The sequence below is a fragment of the Dermochelys coriacea genome, chromosome 10 (genome assembly GCF_009764565.3).
Source record: "Dermochelys coriacea isolate rDerCor1 chromosome 10, rDerCor1.pri.v4, whole genome shotgun sequence".
Classification (NCBI taxonomy): Eukaryota; Metazoa; Chordata; order Testudines; family Dermochelyidae; genus Dermochelys; species Dermochelys coriacea.
Genome location: NC_050077.1, coordinates 84,274,265 through 84,295,552, shown reverse-complemented (window position 1 = coordinate 84,295,552; position 21,288 = coordinate 84,274,265). Strand labels below are relative to the sequence as shown.

The window sequence follows — 21,288 nt, the reverse complement described above, 5'->3', positions numbered from 1 at the left end:
AAAGGTTACAAAACTCCATTTGTCTAATAAATGGAAAGTCTGTATCAATCGGTGTAAGAACAATGATTGTCTTGGTTTGTTGTTTACAAAAAGGTATATAAACCTGACAAATTATGTGCAAGTTTGTAACTGTTTATTTTCCAAGTCTAATATTTTCTCATAGGGCTAAGTAGCACAGTGGATTATCTTGCAAATAATTTAAAAGACAGAGTGGAAAGCTCCTCTATGCAAATAAGAGAATCTCTAGTACAGGAGATCTAAACACACAGAAAAAAATATAGGCTAAAAATACCTAAGTAAATCATTACCTTGAGAAAGAGCTGGAAACCATTCATGAGAGTTTTACTTTTTTGTCTTCTTAAAAACATCTTCCAGATGGCGGAAAGGTCATGAAGATCCCATTCATGATTTTCTACTGAGCCTTGAATATGGTTTGTTGCTTCAGCAGCAGTAACATTATCCACAGAGGTAATTATCCAAACACAGAGACAGTGAATAATGTTGGGATCCTGCCAAATGGACAAAAAAATCAGAGACATTCTTTTATTACTTAATCTAGCTAGAGAGCTGTCAAACATCATATGAAATGTGTCATACTAATCAAATTATTTTGATAATTGGGGAATACTTGGTGTATACAACATATATATTTCCCCTCTGACATAAGTATGTGAAATAATTTTCTGAATGGTCTCCAGATGTGTAGATTTTTCCTTGTATTGCACCACACCTCTAAAAGAGAAACACTTTTGAATAATTCTTACCTGAAAACAGGCTGCTAAGACACTCAAGAAGGGAGCATGGTGCCTCACTCCTTCAGCCAAAAGGTAGCACCCAGGGTTGGGACTTTCTTGACAGCACAACAGAATTTGAAAGAGGTCACTTGTATGTTCGCTCTGCCTGTGCTCAGTCTTGAGCGGACTGTTGTTGTTGTTGTGATGACCTCCTGTATCAGAGCGAGAGCGCTGCAAGTTCTCAAAGGCCAGCATCAAATGATCTTGCAAAATGGGAGTGAAATCTTGAAGAATGGAAATGACCTAGAAAAGATAATCAAAGGCATCTTCATACAGAAATTTTTCAGAGAGCAACGGGGGTAGGGGGGAGCTACTGTGTACATGAAATAAAAGTAAACACAGAAGACATTTTATCAAACTGATTTGACAAGTTATATTTCTGGAGATCTACAGATGCAAGTGTTCTAGAAATATACAGTATCACAATAAAATATTGAAATTCCTCCCTTTACATAAAACATACACTCATTTCCAGCCCCAATGACATCCCTGGCATAGATGGTATATCGTTGAAAGGAATTTTTCAGTAAGTTGCTACCTGAGGTTTATTTGCAGGTGACTGCACACTTAATTATATTTTTCTATTTTGAAAACATTCAGGGTAGGATTTTCAAAGAAGCCTAAATTAAGCTCCCCACTGGCAACAGGATTGAGATCCTAGCTCTCTTAGGCTTCTTTGAAAATTCCAACCTAGAATTGTTTGTATAAGAGACAATATGCTAGTATTTGTGAAAAAATACCTTAGGAGCCGATTGTGCCAGATGTGTGTGTTCAAATCTTACCAATTTCATGGGAGTTACCTACAATGGTTCTTATTACATATGCGGGCTGCCAAAGATTATCATAGCAATGCTGTATAATATACATAGTGTAACAAGACTGAAAAATTCTACAGTAAGTATGTGTCTTCTACATACAGTAAACATTGCAAATATATTTATGAATATTTCAGAAATTCTGGCTATATCAATTTAACCTTACCTGTTACTATGCTGATTATACAATAGATAGTGAACTGGGTGTGTGAATATATTTTAAAACCTTGATTTTATTTTAAACTAGTCCATATTTGAAGCGTATTTGCAGTTCACAGCTGTTTCTTAGAAGGGAGACTCTTATCTTCTGGAGAAGCTTTTAAGCTTAATAAAAACAATTAAGCCTGACTTTTTTTAGGTCCTGTTAGGATATAGATATTCAGGCCTGTCTGTAAAGGACTGTACTCTAAGAATTTTAGGAGTATGCCTATCACTTGCCTAGTTATAGAGGTATAAAAGAGAGAATCAAAATCACTGTCTGCCAGCATAAGGGCCTTCTCTTACTGTGACAGTCTGAGGCCCTGTGCTTTGGCGAAGGCCTTTGGCTAAGCAACCGAGGCAGCCATAAGCTGGGAAGCGACCGGTCACCTCCTCACATCCCAAACTAGTCCCACTGAAATAAGGTGCTATTGGGCCATTAGGATACAATCCAGTCCTGAAAGAAAAGGAGTACTTGTGGCACCTTAGAGACTAACAAATTTATTTGAGCATAAGCTTTCGTGAGCTACAGCTAAGTGAGCTGTAGCTCACGAAAGCTTATGCTCAAATAAATTTGTTAGTCTCTAAGGTGCCACAAGAACTCCTTTTCTTTTTGCGAATACAGACTAACACGGCTGCTACTCTGAATCCAGTCCTGATGATGCCTGTCGCCTCCAGAGAAAGGGAAGTGCCTAGAAGATGTAAAAGGAAACTTAGTTTGATAGCATCCTGTCTGGCAAGAACTCACTTATCAATAGCTGGGATGTGAAATCCTCACTTCTGTATTGTTTTGTCATTATAGTTCCCACTTTGCCATTGTTTGTCTGTATAATCTCTGTCTGGTTCTGTGATTGTTTCTGTCTGCTGTATAATTAATTTTGCTGGTTGTAAACTAATTAAGATGGTGGGATATAATTGGTTACATAATTGTGTTACAATACGTTAGGATTGGTTAGTTAAATTTCAGGAAAATGATTGGTTAAGGTATAGCTAAGCAGAACTCAAGTTTTACTATTTTAGTCTGCAGTCAATCAGGAAGTGGGTGGGTGTGTGTGGGGGGAATGGGGATGGGGAAATTGGAATCATGTTTTGCTAAAGGGGGAAATGGGAACAGGGACACAGGTGTAAAGCTTTGTGGTGTCAGAGCTGGGAAGGGGGACACTAAGGAAGGAAACTGGAATCATGCTTGCTGGAAGTTCACCCCAATAAACATCGAATTGTTTGCACCTTTGGACTTCGGGTATTGTTCCTCTCTGTTCAGGCGAGAAGGACCAGGGAAGTAAGTGGGTGAAGGAATAAGCCCCTTAACAGGTCTCATTTAATGAATGATCACCTACTTGTACAAGACTTTACCTAGATCAGAACATATTTTTAAAGATTATGTTGCACAGTAAAAGTGGAAGACTTATGAAACTCTTCCAAAACACACAATATAATTATAGCATAAATATCTGCACCCCGACAATACCATTAACTAATCATTCTATATGTGAAACAAAATACTTATTTTATTAATACAAGTGAGACTGCTGCAAATATTAAACACATCTCCAATACTGAAATAGTAACTGAAACATTTAATTTTTTAAAAATGAACTAAACCTAAATATCCAGGATGAACATACCATAGCCATAAATATAATTAAAACAGAATTAAGTCCCATTTGGCCAGTATTTATATATCCAGCTCACCTCAAAGAACACTCAAAAAAAGTCACTTCTGTCTGAAAATGTTATACAATAGAACCTCAAAGTTTCCTTGGGAATGGAGGTGGTTCGAACTTTGAAATGTTCAGAACTCTGAACAAAATATTATGTGGTTGTTCTTTCAAAAGTCTACAACTGAATATTGACATAACACAGCTCTGAAACTTTACTATGCAGAAGAAAAATGCTGCTTTTAACCATCTTAATTTAAATGAAACACACAGAGTTTTCTTACTTTGTCATATCTTTTTTTTTTTTAAACTTTCCCTTTATTTTTTTTTTAGTAGTTTACATTTAACACAGCACTGTACTGTATTTGCTTTTTGGGGGGGGGTCTTGGCTGCTGCTTTATTGTGTACTTCTGATTCCAAATGAGGTGTGTGGTTGACTGGTCGGTTCCTAAATCTGGTGTTCCTAACTCTGAGGTTCAGCTGTACCTGCTACTGATAGAAACTAACTCCTCATCTTAATATAATTAAAAGACTAGAATAAAAACTTCTATTTTACCAATTTATTCATGTGCATTTGACAGCACTTTGTGTATAGTCCTTACTGATTCTGCTGTAGAGCCTGTTGCTCTTTTTGGTGTCAGATTTTCACTCAGCAACAGAGAAAAATATTATGCAAAAAACAAGAAAATGTGACTGAAAAAAAAAATGATAGGGAGATTCATGGGCAATTTAAGAGCCTGAAACAATTTCTAACTTATCATTAAACTGACTAGATTTAAATTTGATATTGTTTCTTTAAAGAGAGACATATGTTTTAAAAACCGTCTTAAAAACAAGGACTACACCATTAACAATGCTTGTTGTTTAAAATGACTCTTGTAATTTTTAAATTAAACACAGTAGCTCACCTCATCTATTTGGTAGCTATACAGCTGGGTCTGGATGAGAAACTGCAGCCAGTCATTGGATCTAGCACATTCCTTTAGGTAAGATGTACTCAGTTTGATATCATGGAGCTTACAGAACTGCATCACCAAAGACCACTGTCTTCTAGAGTCACTGGATGTTCTGTATAGCAATGAAAGAATTTTAACTAAAAAAAAATCTGTCCACTTTTAATTATTTTAGTAGTAATTGTCCCTTCATCTTCCCGTATTTAACGGTTACAGATGCAGGCAGGTCTTCCAATTGTAAAGAATCAAGATTTCCTTCCTGAGACTTCAGCAGGGACTGGGATGAGATTCGATCTTGGGGGCCTAACCCTACATTTTTTGCCCATCCAAATTCTCAATTTTCACAACAGTTTTGCCTTTGCGAGGAATTCCAGATCACTCTTTGCTCCTAATTCAGGGGTCGGTCCTGGGGCCCGTTTTGTTCAATATCTTCATAAATGATCTGGAGGATGGTGTGGATTGCACTCTCAGCAAATTTGCGGATGATACTAAACTGGGAGGAGTGGTAGATATGCTGGAGGGGAGGGATAGGATACAGAAGGACCTAGACAAATTGGAAGATTGGGCCAAAAGAAATCTAATGAGGTTCAATAAGGATAAATGCAGGGTCCTGCACTTAGGATGGAAGAATCCAATGCACCGCTACAGACTAGGGACCGAATGGCTCGGCAGCAGTTCTGCGGAAAAGGACCTAGGGGTGACAGTGGACGAGAAGCTGGATATGAGTCAGCAGTGTGCCCTTGTTGCCAAGAAGGCCAATGGCATTTTGGGATGTATAAGTAGGGGCATAGCGAGCAGATCGAGGGACGTGATCGTTCCCCTCTATTCGACACTGGTGAGGCCTCATCTGGAGTACTGTGTCCAGTTTTGGGCCCCACACTACAGGAAGGATGTGGATAAATTGGAAAGAGTGCAACGAAGGGCAACGAAAATGATTAGGGGTCTAGAGCACATGACTTATGAGGAGAGGCTGAGGGAGCTGGGATTGTTTAGTCTGCAGAAGAGAAGAATGAGGGGGGATTTGATAGCTGCTTTCAACTACCTGAAAGGGGGTTTCAAAGAGGATGGCTCTAGACTGTTCTCAATGGTAGCAGATGACAGAACGAGGAGTAATGGTCTCAAGTTGCAATGGGGGAGGTTTAGATTGGATATTAGGAAAAACTTTTTCACTAAGAGGGTGGTGAAACACTGGAATGCGTTACCTAGGGAGGTGGTAGAATCTCCTTCCTTAGAGGTTTTTAAGGTCAGGCTTGACAAAGCCCTGGCTGGGATGATTTAACTGGGACTTGGTCCTGCTTTGAGCAGGGGGTTGGACTAGATGACCTTCTGGGGTCCCTTCCAACCCTGATATTCTATGATTCTATGAAGTCCCGGTAGTGCAGTAAAGGTAGCACAGTCAACATTATGCATTAGCTTCCCTTCCTTATTAGGAGTGCTGAGGAGGCATGTTGCCTATGGTATCTGATATACAAAGAGGACTTATTTCTTACCCCCCAATATGTGGAAACACTTGTTGCTCATAGGTTTTGTTTACTGCACTTGCCATGCAGAGTAGCTGTCTCTATGACACATGGTAATGCCTGACCACATAAAGGGTAAAATTCAGTGCTTTATATCAGTTGGCCAGTATAAAGAGCATTAAAAGTGTAGTTCACTCACTTCTTTATTTCTTGATGTTCGATTTTATCCCAAAAAGCTTCTTCCAAGGAGATAAGCACTTCTGCTGCTGCTGTTTTTTCACCATCCGCCAATTTTGTTAGCTTTTCAACTATTTTAAAAAACTAAAATAATGTTACTGGGGCTCTGTTTTCACATTACAGTAAGGAAATTTTTCAAAAGTGCTTAGGTAAATTCTCCTAAGTGCCTATATCACTTTTGAAAATGAGAGTTAGGCTCCTAACTCAGGCACTTTTTGTCCGATATTTAAATAAACATACTTTAAAGAGCGTTATCACATAAAAGCTAAAAAAAATGAGAAAACCAGTTAAGTTTCCTAACTGGAGAAAAAAGCTACATCACATGGAGCCTTAGTTAAAAATGCAATTTTCTTAATTTAAGTTCTTCCTAGAAAAATTATCATGGTCAAGTTCAAATATCTAATTTCTACATAGTTTACAGAATGAATGCAGCAAGGGAGGAAGAATTTGGCATTTTTCTTCTAATCATCTTATGATGTTACAATATTAAACAAAAACTGACCTACCATTTTTGAAAGAGCGATTACTCTGCGCCTATGGTTAGCAGATTGACACCAATGCATATAAGACACGTATGACTATTCCAGTTCCAGCTGCCCCTTTGGCACACAGACCCTTTGCTATTTTATCAGTAGGCTGAGTCTGGATTAACCATGGGATTACCCCTTCACAGATTAGTGAAAAATGGGTATGTAAGAATGGCAAAGCTCAAATCCTTAAAGAAAGGGTGCTCCTCCTACCTTCCTTGGACATTATTCAGACTGGGCACCATAACCTCCTTCATCCTCTGATAGCTGTTTTATACTGCTCAATAATTATAAAATATGCAAAAGTATACTCTACCCAAGGCTTCTCTTATTAAATTGTGTTGAGACTCTTCATTTCTAGACTTGAAGCTCCAAATTATATTTGCAACTTTAATATCAACCCGAAGTTTAAGGCTGTCAAGACCAAGTAACTCTAGAAAACAAATGCATGCTGCTCCTATTGAAGGTATATAAAAGAAAGAAAGAGCTAGAGCGTAGGTTTCATTTCCTGTTTGCTGAATCCTAAAACAAAGGAAATGTTAAAGTCAATTCAATAGAAATTATGACTGAAATCTCAAAACACAATAATTCACAATATAAACTAATACCTACAATTGCTGAAAAATATAATCAGCTGAATTTGGAATAAGTTTAATTGTGCTGGGAATATGTTAACTGCCTAGGGCAAATGTGGACCTGAATATAGGAAAGAAATTAAACATCCCACATGAAAAATGTTAAAAGGACATATCTTAAAATTGCAATTTGTTTCAATAAGCTTTTATAAAACCTTGAAGCCAAAGAAAATGATTCCATAATTTAGAAAAATGATTCTGATATGCAGGCAATGTTATTAGTGACAATGCAACCAGGGCATGTTCAGAATTGCACCTGAATACTCCCACTGAATATCTGAAATGTACTTTATTTCAAATATTGAGTGATAAAAGTTTCATTTGTTACCTACAGAGTGTGGGTGGGTAGACAGATAGGGGGTGAGATTTTTCTTGTAGTCCTGTAGCCTACAAGTATCGTACATTCTTATGGTCATTACTATGGCAATATATATGAACACATCTACATACAGAAACTCATGTATGTATTTATGTGCATATACATTATATTACCATAGTAATTAGCATAATAACGTAGGATACTTGGAGGCTATAGGACTATAAGAAATATCTCACCCTCTATTTAAAAACCCCACAGTAATGCCTCTTTGGCCTTGCCCATGTGAAATGTAACAACATAATTACTTTGATGTTATAATCTAGCAAATGGAGTGACTGCAAACATTTCCAACAGTGAACAGGGAGTCATATGCTATAGTCCAGGGATTGGCAACTTTTGGCACGTGGCCTGTCAGGGACATCCACTGGCGGGCTGGGACGGTTTGTTTACCTGCAGCGTCCGCAAGTGTGGCCGATCACAGCTCCCACTGGCCGTGGTTCACCGTCCCCAGCCAATGGGGATGTGCTGGCTGAGGAATGTGCTGGCAGCCACTTCTTTCAAGAAGAAGGGTTTTCTTCTTGAAAAATGACCTGAACTCCAGCATAAAAGTACATTCTCTCTCTAGAGAAAAGATACCGATTCTTTGAACAGTCTCCCAGTAATGTTGCTCTTTCAGTTCAGGCACTAGGAGAAAAAGGCTCTAGATCCTTGTACCATAAAAAGTGAGTGAATAAAGGAATGTTTATATATTATCAAAACCCATCCACACTAAAAGTGACAGTTAAATTAGACACACTTCTGTCTGAAGATGTCAATAACCTACTAATGTTTGAACATCAAAAATTATTATACCAAAGAGATATATAGAGAAGAAATAATCTATTTCCCCAGTGTGTTTAGTTTGTACAGTTGGCAGCAATTCCCCTATAGACATTTTCACTGTTTCCCTCATATAGTCAGTGAAGTTACCTTTTTGCTTATGTTTCACACAGCAACAGAAGAGAGAAAACATTAGAAATAGGAAAAGATTATTTTAAAACAACTAAATGTAGCACAGAGACACAAAGGCAGGTGTACTAAGTGTAACTACTTTTAACTTTTTGAAGTTTATTAGACTTCAGATGGATGGTGTCATTTTCACACTAATTAATACAAATAAAATGCCATATATATATTGAAGATGAAAAAAAGCAACCTTTCCTATTATTTTGGGTAATGTACTTTAAGACTGATTTCTTATGTGTGTGTCAGATTCTGGGATTGCGTTTTATATTTTGCTAAATAACTTCTATAAATTAAAGGCGAGATTAAATGCACATTTGATTTATGTTTTCTTTAGTTTAAACAGGGAAATTAATACAGTTAGTGAAGGAACCGATGAGGAAAGAAAAAATGAACAGGCATTTTCCCTTTATCTAATGTTAGTTTTCAAGTCTAGGTCCAATCTTGAAATCATTATTAACGTGAGTACTTAACTCAGGTAAAACAGATTTGGCATGTGTATGAAGAAACTGGATGCCCTTTGTTTCTAAGAGCAGACTGTATACATTAACCACACACCCAACAACCTATTAACCAAATCTATATTCCGCCCCTCATATACTAACTCATATAAACACTCTGTATCCCAATTTACTTACATAAAGCTATTTTCAAAAATCAACTTTCTTGGGCCTTAAACTCCACCACAACCACTTAATCTATACTTTTCATTTTCACCGTTCTTTACTTTTTTTGTTCTTAAAATGATTTTTGTAGTGAACATCTATATGTGATGTTCAAAATAGAACGCTGGGAGTATTTCTAGCAGGACATTCCTGCTTCTCATCTTAATTTTTTCCTAACATGCCTCTATATATTCACATGGCGACTATTACTTTTTAAATACTCACAGCTGCTTTGGGGATTTGCTCTTTACTAATTGCTGGACCAAAAAGGTACCAAAAGCAAATGATGGGCGTCCATGGTGCAAGTAGTAGGAAAAATCCAGTCGTTCCATTATGGCATATTTGTTTACCAAATCAGGGGACGAGAAATGAGGGAGGTCACTTGAGATGTCTGGAAAGAATGTCACAGTGTTTCTTAATTGAATAAATGTTTGATTTAAAAATTGGGAGATATCTTTCTGCTACTCAACAACTTCTATGGAAGAGGAAACCAAATACCACACTAGCTCTGCTTTAAATTATTAAACTTTCCAGTACCACTCAAATTCTAATTCTAGTTCCAGTACAACTGGAACTCTGACACTGACTTTTATTTAAATTGCCATGGGCAGGTCACTTAAGTAAACTGAGACAAGGATGCTCTCGCTGTCAAAGGGAACATATTACTTACCCAATTCACAGTAGGTTTGTAAAGATCATTGCTTTATACAACATTTCTTGTGGAAAAAGCTCCACTAACATTCAGATATTCCCCATTCTATTGTGCAGAAACTAAGTGCTGTAGACAGACCCAATAACACCTTTGTAAACAACCATTTTAAAACAAAACCTTTAGAAAAATATAAGAAATATTTTTATACAAAGGAATACCTACTGAAAAGAGTAATTTATTGGGCAATTCTATTGTGGAGAAAGGAATATGTTAACTTGAAATGGTATATGAGATGTTGTTGTAGGGTAAATGTTGTCAATCAAAATTGTTAAGTGTTTTTATAGGGGTATGTCGTTGAAGACCAAAAAAGAGCACGTCACTGGTGCACAGAGACACAACGTCTCAGACTCCTGAATTGAAGATTCACCCCAACTACATGTTCAGAACTTCAGGATGTTTTGAATTTGAAGGGTCATCACTTGGCTCCTGAGTAGAGAGGGAAGGAGCAGGATCACACAGGGGGTTGAATAGCTAGACTGTGTTTGGGGAGGGAAGCACTGTTGGGCTCTTATAAGTCTAGGCATTCCCTCTGGGAATAAGTAGAAGGTCATAGGTGCTGGAAATAGGGGAACTGGGGATGTTGCAGCGCCCCCTGGCTTGAAGTGGTTTCCATCACATCACAGGGTTTACAGTTTGGTTCAATGACTCTCAGCACCCCCACTATCCATATTATTCCAGCAGCCCTGTACAAGGTTGCTGAAAGCTATTGTTATGATTATGTTATGTTTACTCTGGTCAAATAAAAGTTTAGTGGTTTTTCAAACCCAGGGTCAGAGGTGTAGTCAACTGGTGGGTTCTGAAGAGATCCGGAAGACTTTCAAAATAAAATTAGGGAAAGCAGCCAGGATATTCAGAGGCAAGTGTCCCGAGAGGAAAGTTAGAGGACTAAAAGGCCTGTACTAGCACCTCAGAGAACTGGTGCTGAACAATGTGTGTGCCTAGCAAGGGGCAAATTGTCATATCCACTGAAAAGTACTTGATTCAAAGTTCGTAGCCTAAACACAAATATTTTACATTTTAAAATTAATTACCTGCTATGGCAAGAGTATTTGACGACTGCCAGCCAAATAATTTAGTGGGATCAAAAGGCGCTAATGACTGAAAAATTAAAAACAAAATATATGCAGATAAACTGTTCAAAAAATCATGATTTTAAAGACAATTAGAACAAAAAAAATACTTCAGGCATCTACAACAGTTGATAGTGAAGCGCTTGCTCATGCTGCAGTAACAAATATCTCAGGCAACTCTTTCTGGGAAGCACACATTTTCAACTCATACAAGACCTGATTGTGACTGCAACTTTAAGCACATACTTAAGTGGGAAAGTATGTGCGTAAGTGCTTTGCTGAATGGTGGTCTTAGTGCGGCTAATGCTGTTCTAGTAGTTACTAGTCCAGTAGACTATTCCCAGCTATTAGGGGGTCATCTCATCACCCGCCTAACTTAAGCCAAGGAGATCTACCAACAAGGAGCTTTCATATGACTGTCTGTATGGAGTCCCTCCATTTTCACCCATCCTTTCATTCTAGGTCTCACTCTCCTTCCTCCCCCACTTAATTAAAAAAATAACTCTCATTTTCAGTGACAGTTGATAACCTGTCTATTGAAAACACTAACAACATAATCCTAGAGCTGCCAGCTCTCACTGGAGCCTGGGATTGCCACATATGTGAAAAATCAGGCCACTTATTTAGGTGCCTAAATATGGATTTAGGAGCTTAACTTCAGTCACCCGCTGTCTAAAATCTTGGCCTAAAGCCTTAGTGTCAGTCCCAAATCCCAGGATTTGCACAGAGTAAAATATAACAGTATATTATTCTACATTCAGTTGTGAAATCAAGTCAGCCTAGGAGAGTAGTCGAGACTTTTTCCATAAATGATTGGGTTTAAGCCTTTACATACAACATTTAAAAGTTATCAAATTACAATATAGATGCTGTAGCAGGGAGGCTGCCCCACTCCCACAGAACAGAGGTTAAAAGCAGCCCTGGAGAGGGCTGTGGCTGGGAAAAGGAGTGAGAGCAGCTGAGGGAGTAGCTGACCACAGGTGTAGACAGATCAATCAGGGCCCAGCTGGCCCTGATAAGAGAGCTGGGGGCCAGGAGCTGGAGGAGTCTCACTCTAGCCTTGGACTGGGAAGGGCTAGCTGCCTGAGAGGAAAGCACCTGAAGTAGAGCAGTGCTGGGGAAGGGAAGAGGAGCTGGGGAGCTCCAGCCTAGTAAACCCCCAGACTGCAGGCCTTAGTGATGGCCTACAAAGGTACTGGGGCTACAGAGGTACAGCCTGGGAATAGGCAGAGCAGTTGGTCTTACCCCCTTGCCAATGACGAGTGGCCATTACAGACTGCAGTCTGTCCCAGTGAGAGGGGGCTAGATGATGACTGGCTGTAGCCACTGCATCAAGGTAGGTTTAGAGGACTGGGGTTCCCCTGCGAGGGGAAACCCAGAGTAAGGGGGTACTGCTGGGGGCAGAACCCCAGAGTCTGGGAGGGACATGGGGCCTGAGGCAGGCGAGACACCGGCCAGCAGAGGTGCCGCACTGGTGAGTCTCGACCTTGCTACAGTTCCTTTAATACAAGTTTCATAATTTTTGTTCTGATGAAGCATATACTCCACACTGGCAGCAAAAGGGATAACAGGAGCCTGGGCATTCAATTAACCCACTTGGTGGCACAAGAACCAATTCATTATCAGATGCAGCTGAGGAGGAACTAGGTGTTGTTCATACAGGGAGCAGCTCAGAGCAGTGAGAGGGGGCTGGGGGACAGGAAGCAGGGGGAGAGTAGGCCTTGGGATCCTCTCCTAAGGAGGGAACAGAGGCAAAGGGCTAGGATAGGCACTGGGAACCCACAGGGGTGGAGCAAAGTCCAGTAGTAAGCCTTGACAAAAGGGCAGATGCCAGGGAGTCGGGTTTACAGAGGAAAGAGAGAGACACACACAGAGCCTTGGGAGAGGCAGACAGGAGCTGGGCCTCCAGGGTGAAAGCCCTGGGAGGCATCACTCAGTACTAGAGCCAGAAAGGGCTCTGCAGAGTCTGGGAAGGGGCAAATAATCTGTGGAGGAGTGATCCCAGGAAGGGCTGAGGAAAAGGGCCTAGAGACAGGCTCAGTAGTTCAGGGAGCCGCCATGGAGTATGAGGAAGCAAATATTAGCTGAGCCTGGAACCTAAAGTAAAGGGAAGGTCTGGGTTACTTTACTGTCCACTGAAAAAGGTGGTGAAAGCCCCTGGAGATAAAAAGAGTAAGGACCACTGAGCCCAGAGTTGGGCTGAAGACCTGGTGTACAGTCACTGGACTACTGTTTTGTGGGAGGGACTCTGTAACCCAGATGGGATAGGACTGGACCTGTCTGGAGGGCTGAGTCACAAGAAGAAGCAGACCACTGCAGAAATGGAGCACCCATCAGCAGGGGGCCTGAGAGGAGAAGCACCTGCTATGCCACACCTAGCCATGAAGGGGTGCACCAGCCAGCAAGTCACTGCTTCACACTTGTGCTAAATTGAGATGGGAACACATACTTTCAAAGTGTCTGTAGCTCAAAACGGAACTTCTCTAAAATTCTTACATTCACTTTGATATGCAGCTTCATTTACAATGCATTATATATACCTGCATAAGATGGTAGAGTGAGATATCAGGTGGCAAAATTCCATGGGAAGTATTCTGCGGAAAGAGAGCAGCTTTGAGTTTGGGGTAAGGAGTCAATGCCATTTTTAACAGCTGTGGATCCACCTTCTTCAGGGGCTTTTCAGTATCTTCATTCTGAAGAACCTAGATTGAAAGGAAGTAAGAACAGAACATTTCATTCATAAAAAAAAAAGTAACTGTACATGGGCATGATCCTGCATTCCTTGTACACCCAAAACTGAAGATCCCAAACTACCTACCTATCTCAAACCAATACAAATATATGGGTGTTCAAGAAATGCAAGACAGAGCACTAGATGTTGACTTTGTTACAAAACTTTCATGATTTACAGTCCAGAAAAATATCCAAGGATATCCCTGAGAATTATTCTAAAAACACCTCTTTCAGCAATCACTGTACTATTATACACAAACAACTAAACTGTTTGTGTTAAATGAAGTCACATCTGAAACATGAAGCAGTATATTTAATAAAAACATATTAAACATGCTTATATTTTAAGTCTTTACAAAACAATAAACCAATAAGCACATTTTCTGTTACATGCCATGATTCATAACTTGACAAACAATTGAAAAGTGGAAGCTGAAACCCACCTATTTAGAGCAAAATAGCACACCAGCTAAAGTCACGCATTCCCACTAACTGTTTAATCAGAGCACAGACTTTGTGGTTCAAAGTCAGAGGTTTTGACTAAGTGAAACAAAGGGCACATACTTTGACACCTACAACAAACTTTTCTATGATATAAAATATAAGTGTGGAAAATAATCCTGTTAATATCTATTAACTACATCTATTTTTAAAAAAAAGTAAAGGAAAAGTTTAAAAACACTTTCTACCACCTTAACAGCCAATCCTAATGGCTTCTGTACTTCATTTGTTATCTACACTTAAAACATGACCCCTTTAAGAAGGTATTGTACTCATCAGTAGCATTATTTTGAAACCAAAAGTAACCTTTAATCAATTTTTCATTTTTTATTGAAACATACTACTCCAAAGGAATACTCCCATTTCTGTGAAAGGAAGTTATGTGGTTGCATTTGTGTATTTCTTTGTATTGAGTTGAGACAACATCCCACTTTGTTTTCATAATCTATGTAAACAGAGACCAGGATTATCACTCCAGTGTCACTCTGAAGCCTAAATGTCTGAGTCAATGTGATAAACAGAAGCAGTTACAAGCACAGTTGAGACCTCTCTGTTCAGAATATCACCAAGTTCAATCATCAATTGAATTTGTGTTCTGTTACTGTCCAAATAAAGTTCTCATTTTGACTTTACAAATTACACCCGCACACTGTACAGCTACAATAAGGCATGTATCTGTGCCATGTCAGGAGTTCTGCACCATTGTGATATCAGAGATAATTCAACCAATTACCTTACTCTGCATCTAATTTGCATGCAACAATTTCATTGGTTGTGAGGGACACTGTACAGATAGTGGATTACTCAGCCCATCTAAGTGCCGAACTGCCACCCACACAAATAAAGAGATCTAGCACAACCACCAACACAACACAGCAGCACATGCAATAACCCCAGAAATAGCCCCTTACCACACCATACATCCCTTGATTTGCCACCCACACAGCTGTCCCAGCACAACTCAACCCACACACAAATCAGTAAGTACCCACACAACACAACCAGTACACACAATAGCCCCAATCATCACTCTGAAGCCTATGGAAGTGAAGCAATGGAAACAGCTACAAAGCTGGTTGAGAGCTCTATGGTTAGAACATTACCTGTTCAGTCATCACCGGGATTTGCAGTCTGTTACCATCCAACCTTTAAGTTCTCAACCATTTTCAGCTTTTTTTTTTTTTTTTTTTTTTTAAAACACACGTGACTTTACAAATTACACCCATGTGACAGCACGGGCTTTCATCTCCTAGTGATAGGAGTAAGTTTCCAGAAAGAGCTGATATATTAAGTACCTGATCTATACCGCCAGGTGCATACATTGTGGTTGCAAGTGCTAAAAGTGTATGTCCTTCCAACAGCATGCTGCTCACACTAGCTTGATTACTAGGAATCAAGATCTGAGCATTTGCAAGACTAGCCTGAAATATCATCTTTGGATCTGAAAAAAGAGAAAAAGTGAGATTTTTCTTCTGTGAAAAAACAATTATTAAATTATTCATATTTTAAATTTGATTCAGGATTAAGAAAAATTACTTTATTAAACTCATGCAGATGGCACACTATATAGATGAGCAGACATGATCCTAAAACTCCTCCAATGTATTGACAATGTTCCTATTGAGCTTAAATAGGAACTCAGTCTATAGGAAGAGGATGGGAATCCGGTCTCATATTTTTACAGAGCATTACAAAGCAATTCTTTATGTTATGTACATATTTTCTGAAATAATAAATGCAAGCTTTATTCAAGAGTTATTTATTTGTTAAGCAATGATGATATGGTTGGCTCTGTAAAAGATAAGCGGGATTTCCAAAGTATCTAAATGAGTTAAGAGCATAAGTCCCTTTGACTTTCAGTGCCATTGATTAAAAACCATCCTGGCCAGGGGATCATATAATCTAAGACACTGATAAGCCAGCACATGCCAGAAGACCCAGAGGAGGCGTTAGCTGTAAATGCATTGCTGTGTGCACTGTTTCTGTTCAGACTTTTACTAACTAAGCCAGTTGATGTTTCTTTGGATGAACTCATCGTGTGTATGTGAAATGAATGAAAGCTGGGATCCTACCTCTTGGGTTACTGGCAACCCCTCGACACTGCACTAGAAATTCAAACCAGGGGTGAGCCTCATGCAATTCCTTTTTATCCAAAACAGGACAATTCGAAGGAGTTAAACTGAAAACAAGGCAAGAACAGTAGCATAATAAAAATATAAAATGCATTAATAAAAAGCAACAATGTACAATCACCATTCTCTTCTCTAAACAGTTACTATGTTGCACTCTTTGGGTCAGGCATTTCTAAAAGAACTAAATCTACGGACTCTTTTACTTGTTTAACAATCATTCCCTCTATGGGTAAGTCTAGATTCCGAGCAGAGGTGTAACTCCCAGCGTGAGAAGACACAGTTGCTGAGCTCTCTTTGAGCTGGCACACTGAAAAAAAAAGACTGTAGCCACAGTGGCATGAACAGCAGAAAGGGCTCGCTGCCCCAAGACATGCCTGTCCGAAGCACTTGGTGCTTATCTAGAGCAGCTCTCGCTGCTTGTGTCACCATGACTACACTATTTTTAGCGCACTAGGTAGAAGAGAGTTGCATCTCCCAGCTCAAAGAGTCGACATACCCTAACAATGATTGCTGGAGAATTTTCATTCTGCTAGAACAGGATAGAACAATAATCTCGATGATTATGATCTACTTCAAAGTACTATTTACTCCTTAGCCAGAAGGGCTGGGAGGAGAGGGCGGAATTGTTCTTAAAGCAAATAGATTTTCTCTACTCCCAGAACCTTAACTAGTTCTGATTTAGATGTAATCTCGGGACCAATCTTATTTATTCTTTTTATTACTGACCTTGGCATAGAAAGCGGGAATGTGCTAATAAAGTTTGAGGATGACACAAAGCTGGGAGGTATTGCTAATACAGAGAAGGACCGGGATATCATACAGGAAGATCTGAATGACCTTGTAAACTGGAGTAATAGGATGAAATTTAATAGCAAAAAGTGCAAGGTCATGCATTTAGGGATTAATAACAAGAATTTCTGTTATAAACTAGGGATGTGTCACTTGGAAGTAACAGAGGAGAAGGACCTCGGAGTATTGGTTGATCACAGGATGACTATGAGCCGCCAATGTGATATGAAAAAAGCTAACGCAGGAACAGGTGCAGAGAAGGGCTACTCAGATGATCCATGGAATGGAAAACCTGTCTTATGAAAGGAGACTCAAAGAGCTTGGTTTGTTTAGCCTAACCAAAAGAAGGCTGAGAGGAGATATGACAACTATCTATAAATATATGAGAGGGATAAATACCAAGGCGGGAGAAGAATTATTTAAGCTCAGTACCAGTGTGGACACAAGAACAAATGGATATAAACTGGACATCAGGAAGTTTAGACTTGAAATTAGACAAAGGTTTCTAACCATCAGAGGAGTGAAGTTCTGGAACAGCCTTCCATGGGAAGCAGTGGGTGCAAAAGACACATCTGGCTTCAAGACTAAGCTTGATAAGTTTATGGAGGGGATGATATGATGGGAAAGCCTAATTTTAGCAATTAATTGATCTTCGACTATTAGCAATAGATATGACCAATGACCTGTGATGGGATGGGATCTGAGTTACTACAGAGAATTCTTTCCTGGCTGGCTGGTCAGTCTTGCCCACATGCTCGGGTTTAACTGATCGCCATATTTGGGGTCGGGAAGGAATTTTCCTCCAGGGCAGATTGGCAGAGGCCCTGGGGTTTTTTTGCCTTCCTCTGCAGCGTGGGGCATGGGTCACTTGCTGGAGGAGTCTCTGCACCTTGAAGTCTTTAAACCACAATTTGAGGACTTCAATAGCTCAGACATAAGCTAGGGGTTTGTTATAGGAGTGGGTGGGTGAGATTCTGTGGCCTATTGTGAAGGAGGTCAGACTAGACTATCATAATGGTCCCTTCTAATCTTAAAGTCTATGATTCTGTGATTGATTCTATGACCTAAGTTGCACTGGAAAATTCTCATCACCGTCTATTTAAGCTGTATTTTACCAGCTTCCAGTTTTATAAAGATCTGCATATAAAACACTTTTTTTATACTGATGAATAAATCCAAGTACTTGTACCTGTAATAGTCTAAATATGTGTATAGCAGATGCTGAAGACTACATTCTAAACAATAGAGGATGAAATGGGTGTGGAAATCCAAACCACTTGCAGAATTGTATTTTGGAACAGGATGTGGATTTTGCATCACTCCTCCAATATGGCTCAATCTTAGGAGGAGGAGTTCAAAGTCGTCTTGTTCAGATGGGACAAAAATTCCATTTCTAGCATAAAAAAATAAACCACACGCTTTTAAATTGAGCAGTTGTCTCAGCTGAAGATATCTTCACTGAATGGCTAAATAAGAGCTCTTCTGCTGACACTGAATTGTTTTACTGAGAAGTGATCATAACATGCAACAGTACATTTCCTTACGATGATCTCACAGCACTATATATTAGTTTTAACTGATGGAGTTCACTGTGAAAAAGTGGGAGAGAAAGAATTATTACATTTATGGCAGCTAACATAGGTAGTAGAATAAAATATGGCAGCTAAAATAGGTAGCAAAAACTGTTGTGCATGAGAATTAAGGGCTGATCATGCATTTTCTTATGCCTCTAAGACTCATTACATTTAATGGGAGTTTTGGGCATGCAAAGAATCCTGGACTGAGCCCACACTTCATAAATGGTTAAATCTATTTAAATCAAAATACCACATCATTACAATTAAATGTATATCTTAGATTTTACATGCATACACTTCTACATCAGATTCTGGTTCTACAGATAAGGTAAACTTATTATTAACACAGTGAGGACACTTACCTAGCCAGCTTGTCTAATATTTCATTTCTCATATAGCTGCTGCATAATGTATTTTGGTCAATAATATCTGGTGTCAGAGAAGGCCAGTTAGCTTGTTGAAATAAGGTATGACTATGTGGCTGGGATTCTTCAATCCATGAGCAAATGTTAAGCCAGTCATGCTGGGATGTCAGATACATCCAAAGAACTGCAGGATTACAGGACTTGAATTCTGTGTTTAAAAAAAAAATACACACACACACACACAAACAACTTTAGGGTAACAGTGAGACCCTTTATAGTCACATATGTACACCTTGTGAACGGATACAAGGTTTCTTCTTTTGCTAATACAATGCTAAATTAAATACACTGTCAACTAGTTAGAACTTTATGGTGGAAAAACAAAATGCTACAATATAAGCAGCTTTCTGGAACAAAAACCATCATGCAAGTCATTCACAATATAAAAAATTATTTTGAGAAGCCCTTTTTAGCTAGCCTCTTTCCTCTCTTTCCCAAAGCATCAAAGGGTGAACTGATTTTCGTGCCCACATTCCGACGGCTGGTTCAGCCAAATTTCACAATTTATCTGAGTTTTTTCTCCCAAAACACAAGTTAACCTTTCCTCATACTGGAACTGCAAAAACAAACTGAACCTGACTCTATGAACCTCCCTTTTGCTCATCCTGAACTCACCACATCTATGCTCCACCAGCCCAAACAAAACTCAATGCTACAAAGGCACCTTTAGTTTTCAATGTTTAATTTCTTCAACTCCTTAGTACTGGAATACTTGCCTTCATGTGATCTTTTGGGAAGAAGAATCATTTCCTGAATATGCTGATCCCACCACTGACCCCAGTTTAACATAATTCTGTGCTCCCTGTTGTGAATCTGAGGTTTGTCACAAGTCAAGAATGTATCCAAAACAGCTGTGTGACTGGACAGATCTTGTTCTTTTTTCCAATTCCTGAAACTGGCAGAAATATTTACCCATTAAGAACTTTAACTAAACTTCTTACAAACTGTAGTTCACAATACTGAAACATTTAACAAATTCATTAACTCTGTTATTTATAATTTTTAGTGGTGCTTTACAAGGGATACCAACAAGCAGGGCTGGCTCCAGGTTTTTTGCCGCCCCAAGCTCCGAGAGCACAAAAGGATGGCCAGAATGCCACCCCTGGAATTGTGCTGCCCAAAGCACGTGCTTGCTTTGCTGGTGCCTAGAGCCGGTCCTGCCAACAAGATCTGTATCTTCAAAAAAGATTTTGGGGAATGCTTATAATGTACTAGTATCTTCAGAACAAATGAATGTAATGGGGGAAAAAAAGCTAGTTAATTGCTAGGCACAGTAGTAAATATTCAATGCTGTAAAAACTGAACTGAGATAACATGCACTATAATAAGTGTGTGAACCCCATAATGTTTTACTTTTTCATAAAATACCTGAATAGTCATTTTTGGGGTAGAATGAGGATGACTCTAAACCCAGTGATCAGGGCTCTCACCTGAGATGGGGAAACCTGGTTTCAAGTCCCTGCTTCAGAGCAGGGATTCAAATCTGGGTTTCCCACTTCCCAGGTAAATGCCTTAACCACTGGGCTAACAATTACACATGGGCACACGCACTACCACCACCTCAGTTTTGTGAATCTAGCTCTTCATAGCCTTTACTTTTGTTAAAAATGCTCAAAATATTTTGTTCAACCCAAAATGTAGTTTTTTTTTCCTGACTCTTTCAATTTGCCAAAAATTTAGTTTTGTTCATTCTGAACTGAACAGTTTAAAAAAAAAATTTCAGAACTGCCAGAAAACCGAAAAGTCAGTTATTCGTGATGCACTAGCTCTAGTAAAGGGTTCACCATGTGATTCCAAAGTTGGTAGGGCACCTGTAAGCTATACTGGCTGGTGCCTCACCTCTCCCGTGTGTGCTGCAAACAGCAGTATTACAGGTAACTGCAGAAACATTGATTTTAGTACAAGACAGATGGATAAATGTTTTGCAACACACAGACATTCACCGAATGTTACAACTCACAGAATTCTCATTAGAGGTTAACAATGGAAGAGTCCTATTAAGTCACTGAGCTCCTTTGCCAGTGCAGGATTGTTCCACATGGTAGTTACCCACAGAAGTAAAGTAACCAAAAGCCAAAACTTTTTT

General features: G+C 39.2%; 1 protein-coding gene across 4 annotated transcripts in view; it reads right to left on the bottom strand.

The window, feature by feature from the left end:
• Positions 1–21,288, bottom strand: part of SPG11 (SPG11 vesicle trafficking associated, spatacsin) — a 64,555-nt gene that overhangs the window by 19,382 nt on the left and 23,885 nt on the right. For 3 of the 4 annotated variants that reach the window (XM_038420009.2, XM_038420010.2, XM_043493483.1), the window contains exons 14-26: positions 19,919–20,097; positions 19,140–19,350; positions 18,390–18,593; positions 16,352–16,458; positions 15,575–15,720; positions 13,586–13,747; positions 11,007–11,073; positions 9,489–9,654; positions 6,959–7,164; positions 6,078–6,186; positions 4,374–4,533; positions 765–1,037; positions 309–509 (exon numbers count right to left, since the gene is read on the bottom strand). In XM_038420009.2, coding sequence (XP_038275937.1) covers positions 309–509; positions 765–1,037; positions 4,374–4,533; positions 6,078–6,186; positions 6,959–7,164; positions 9,489–9,654; positions 11,007–11,073; positions 13,586–13,747; positions 15,575–15,720; positions 16,352–16,458; positions 18,390–18,593; positions 19,140–19,350; positions 19,919–20,097 — 2,191 coding nt within the window. The remainder of the gene's footprint in view (positions 1–308; positions 510–764; positions 1,038–4,373; positions 4,534–6,077; positions 6,187–6,958; positions 7,165–9,488; positions 9,655–11,006; positions 11,074–13,585; positions 13,748–15,574; positions 15,721–16,351; positions 16,459–18,389; positions 18,594–19,139; positions 19,351–19,918; positions 20,098–21,288) is intronic. The other variant, XM_038420012.2, reaches the window with a different exon arrangement.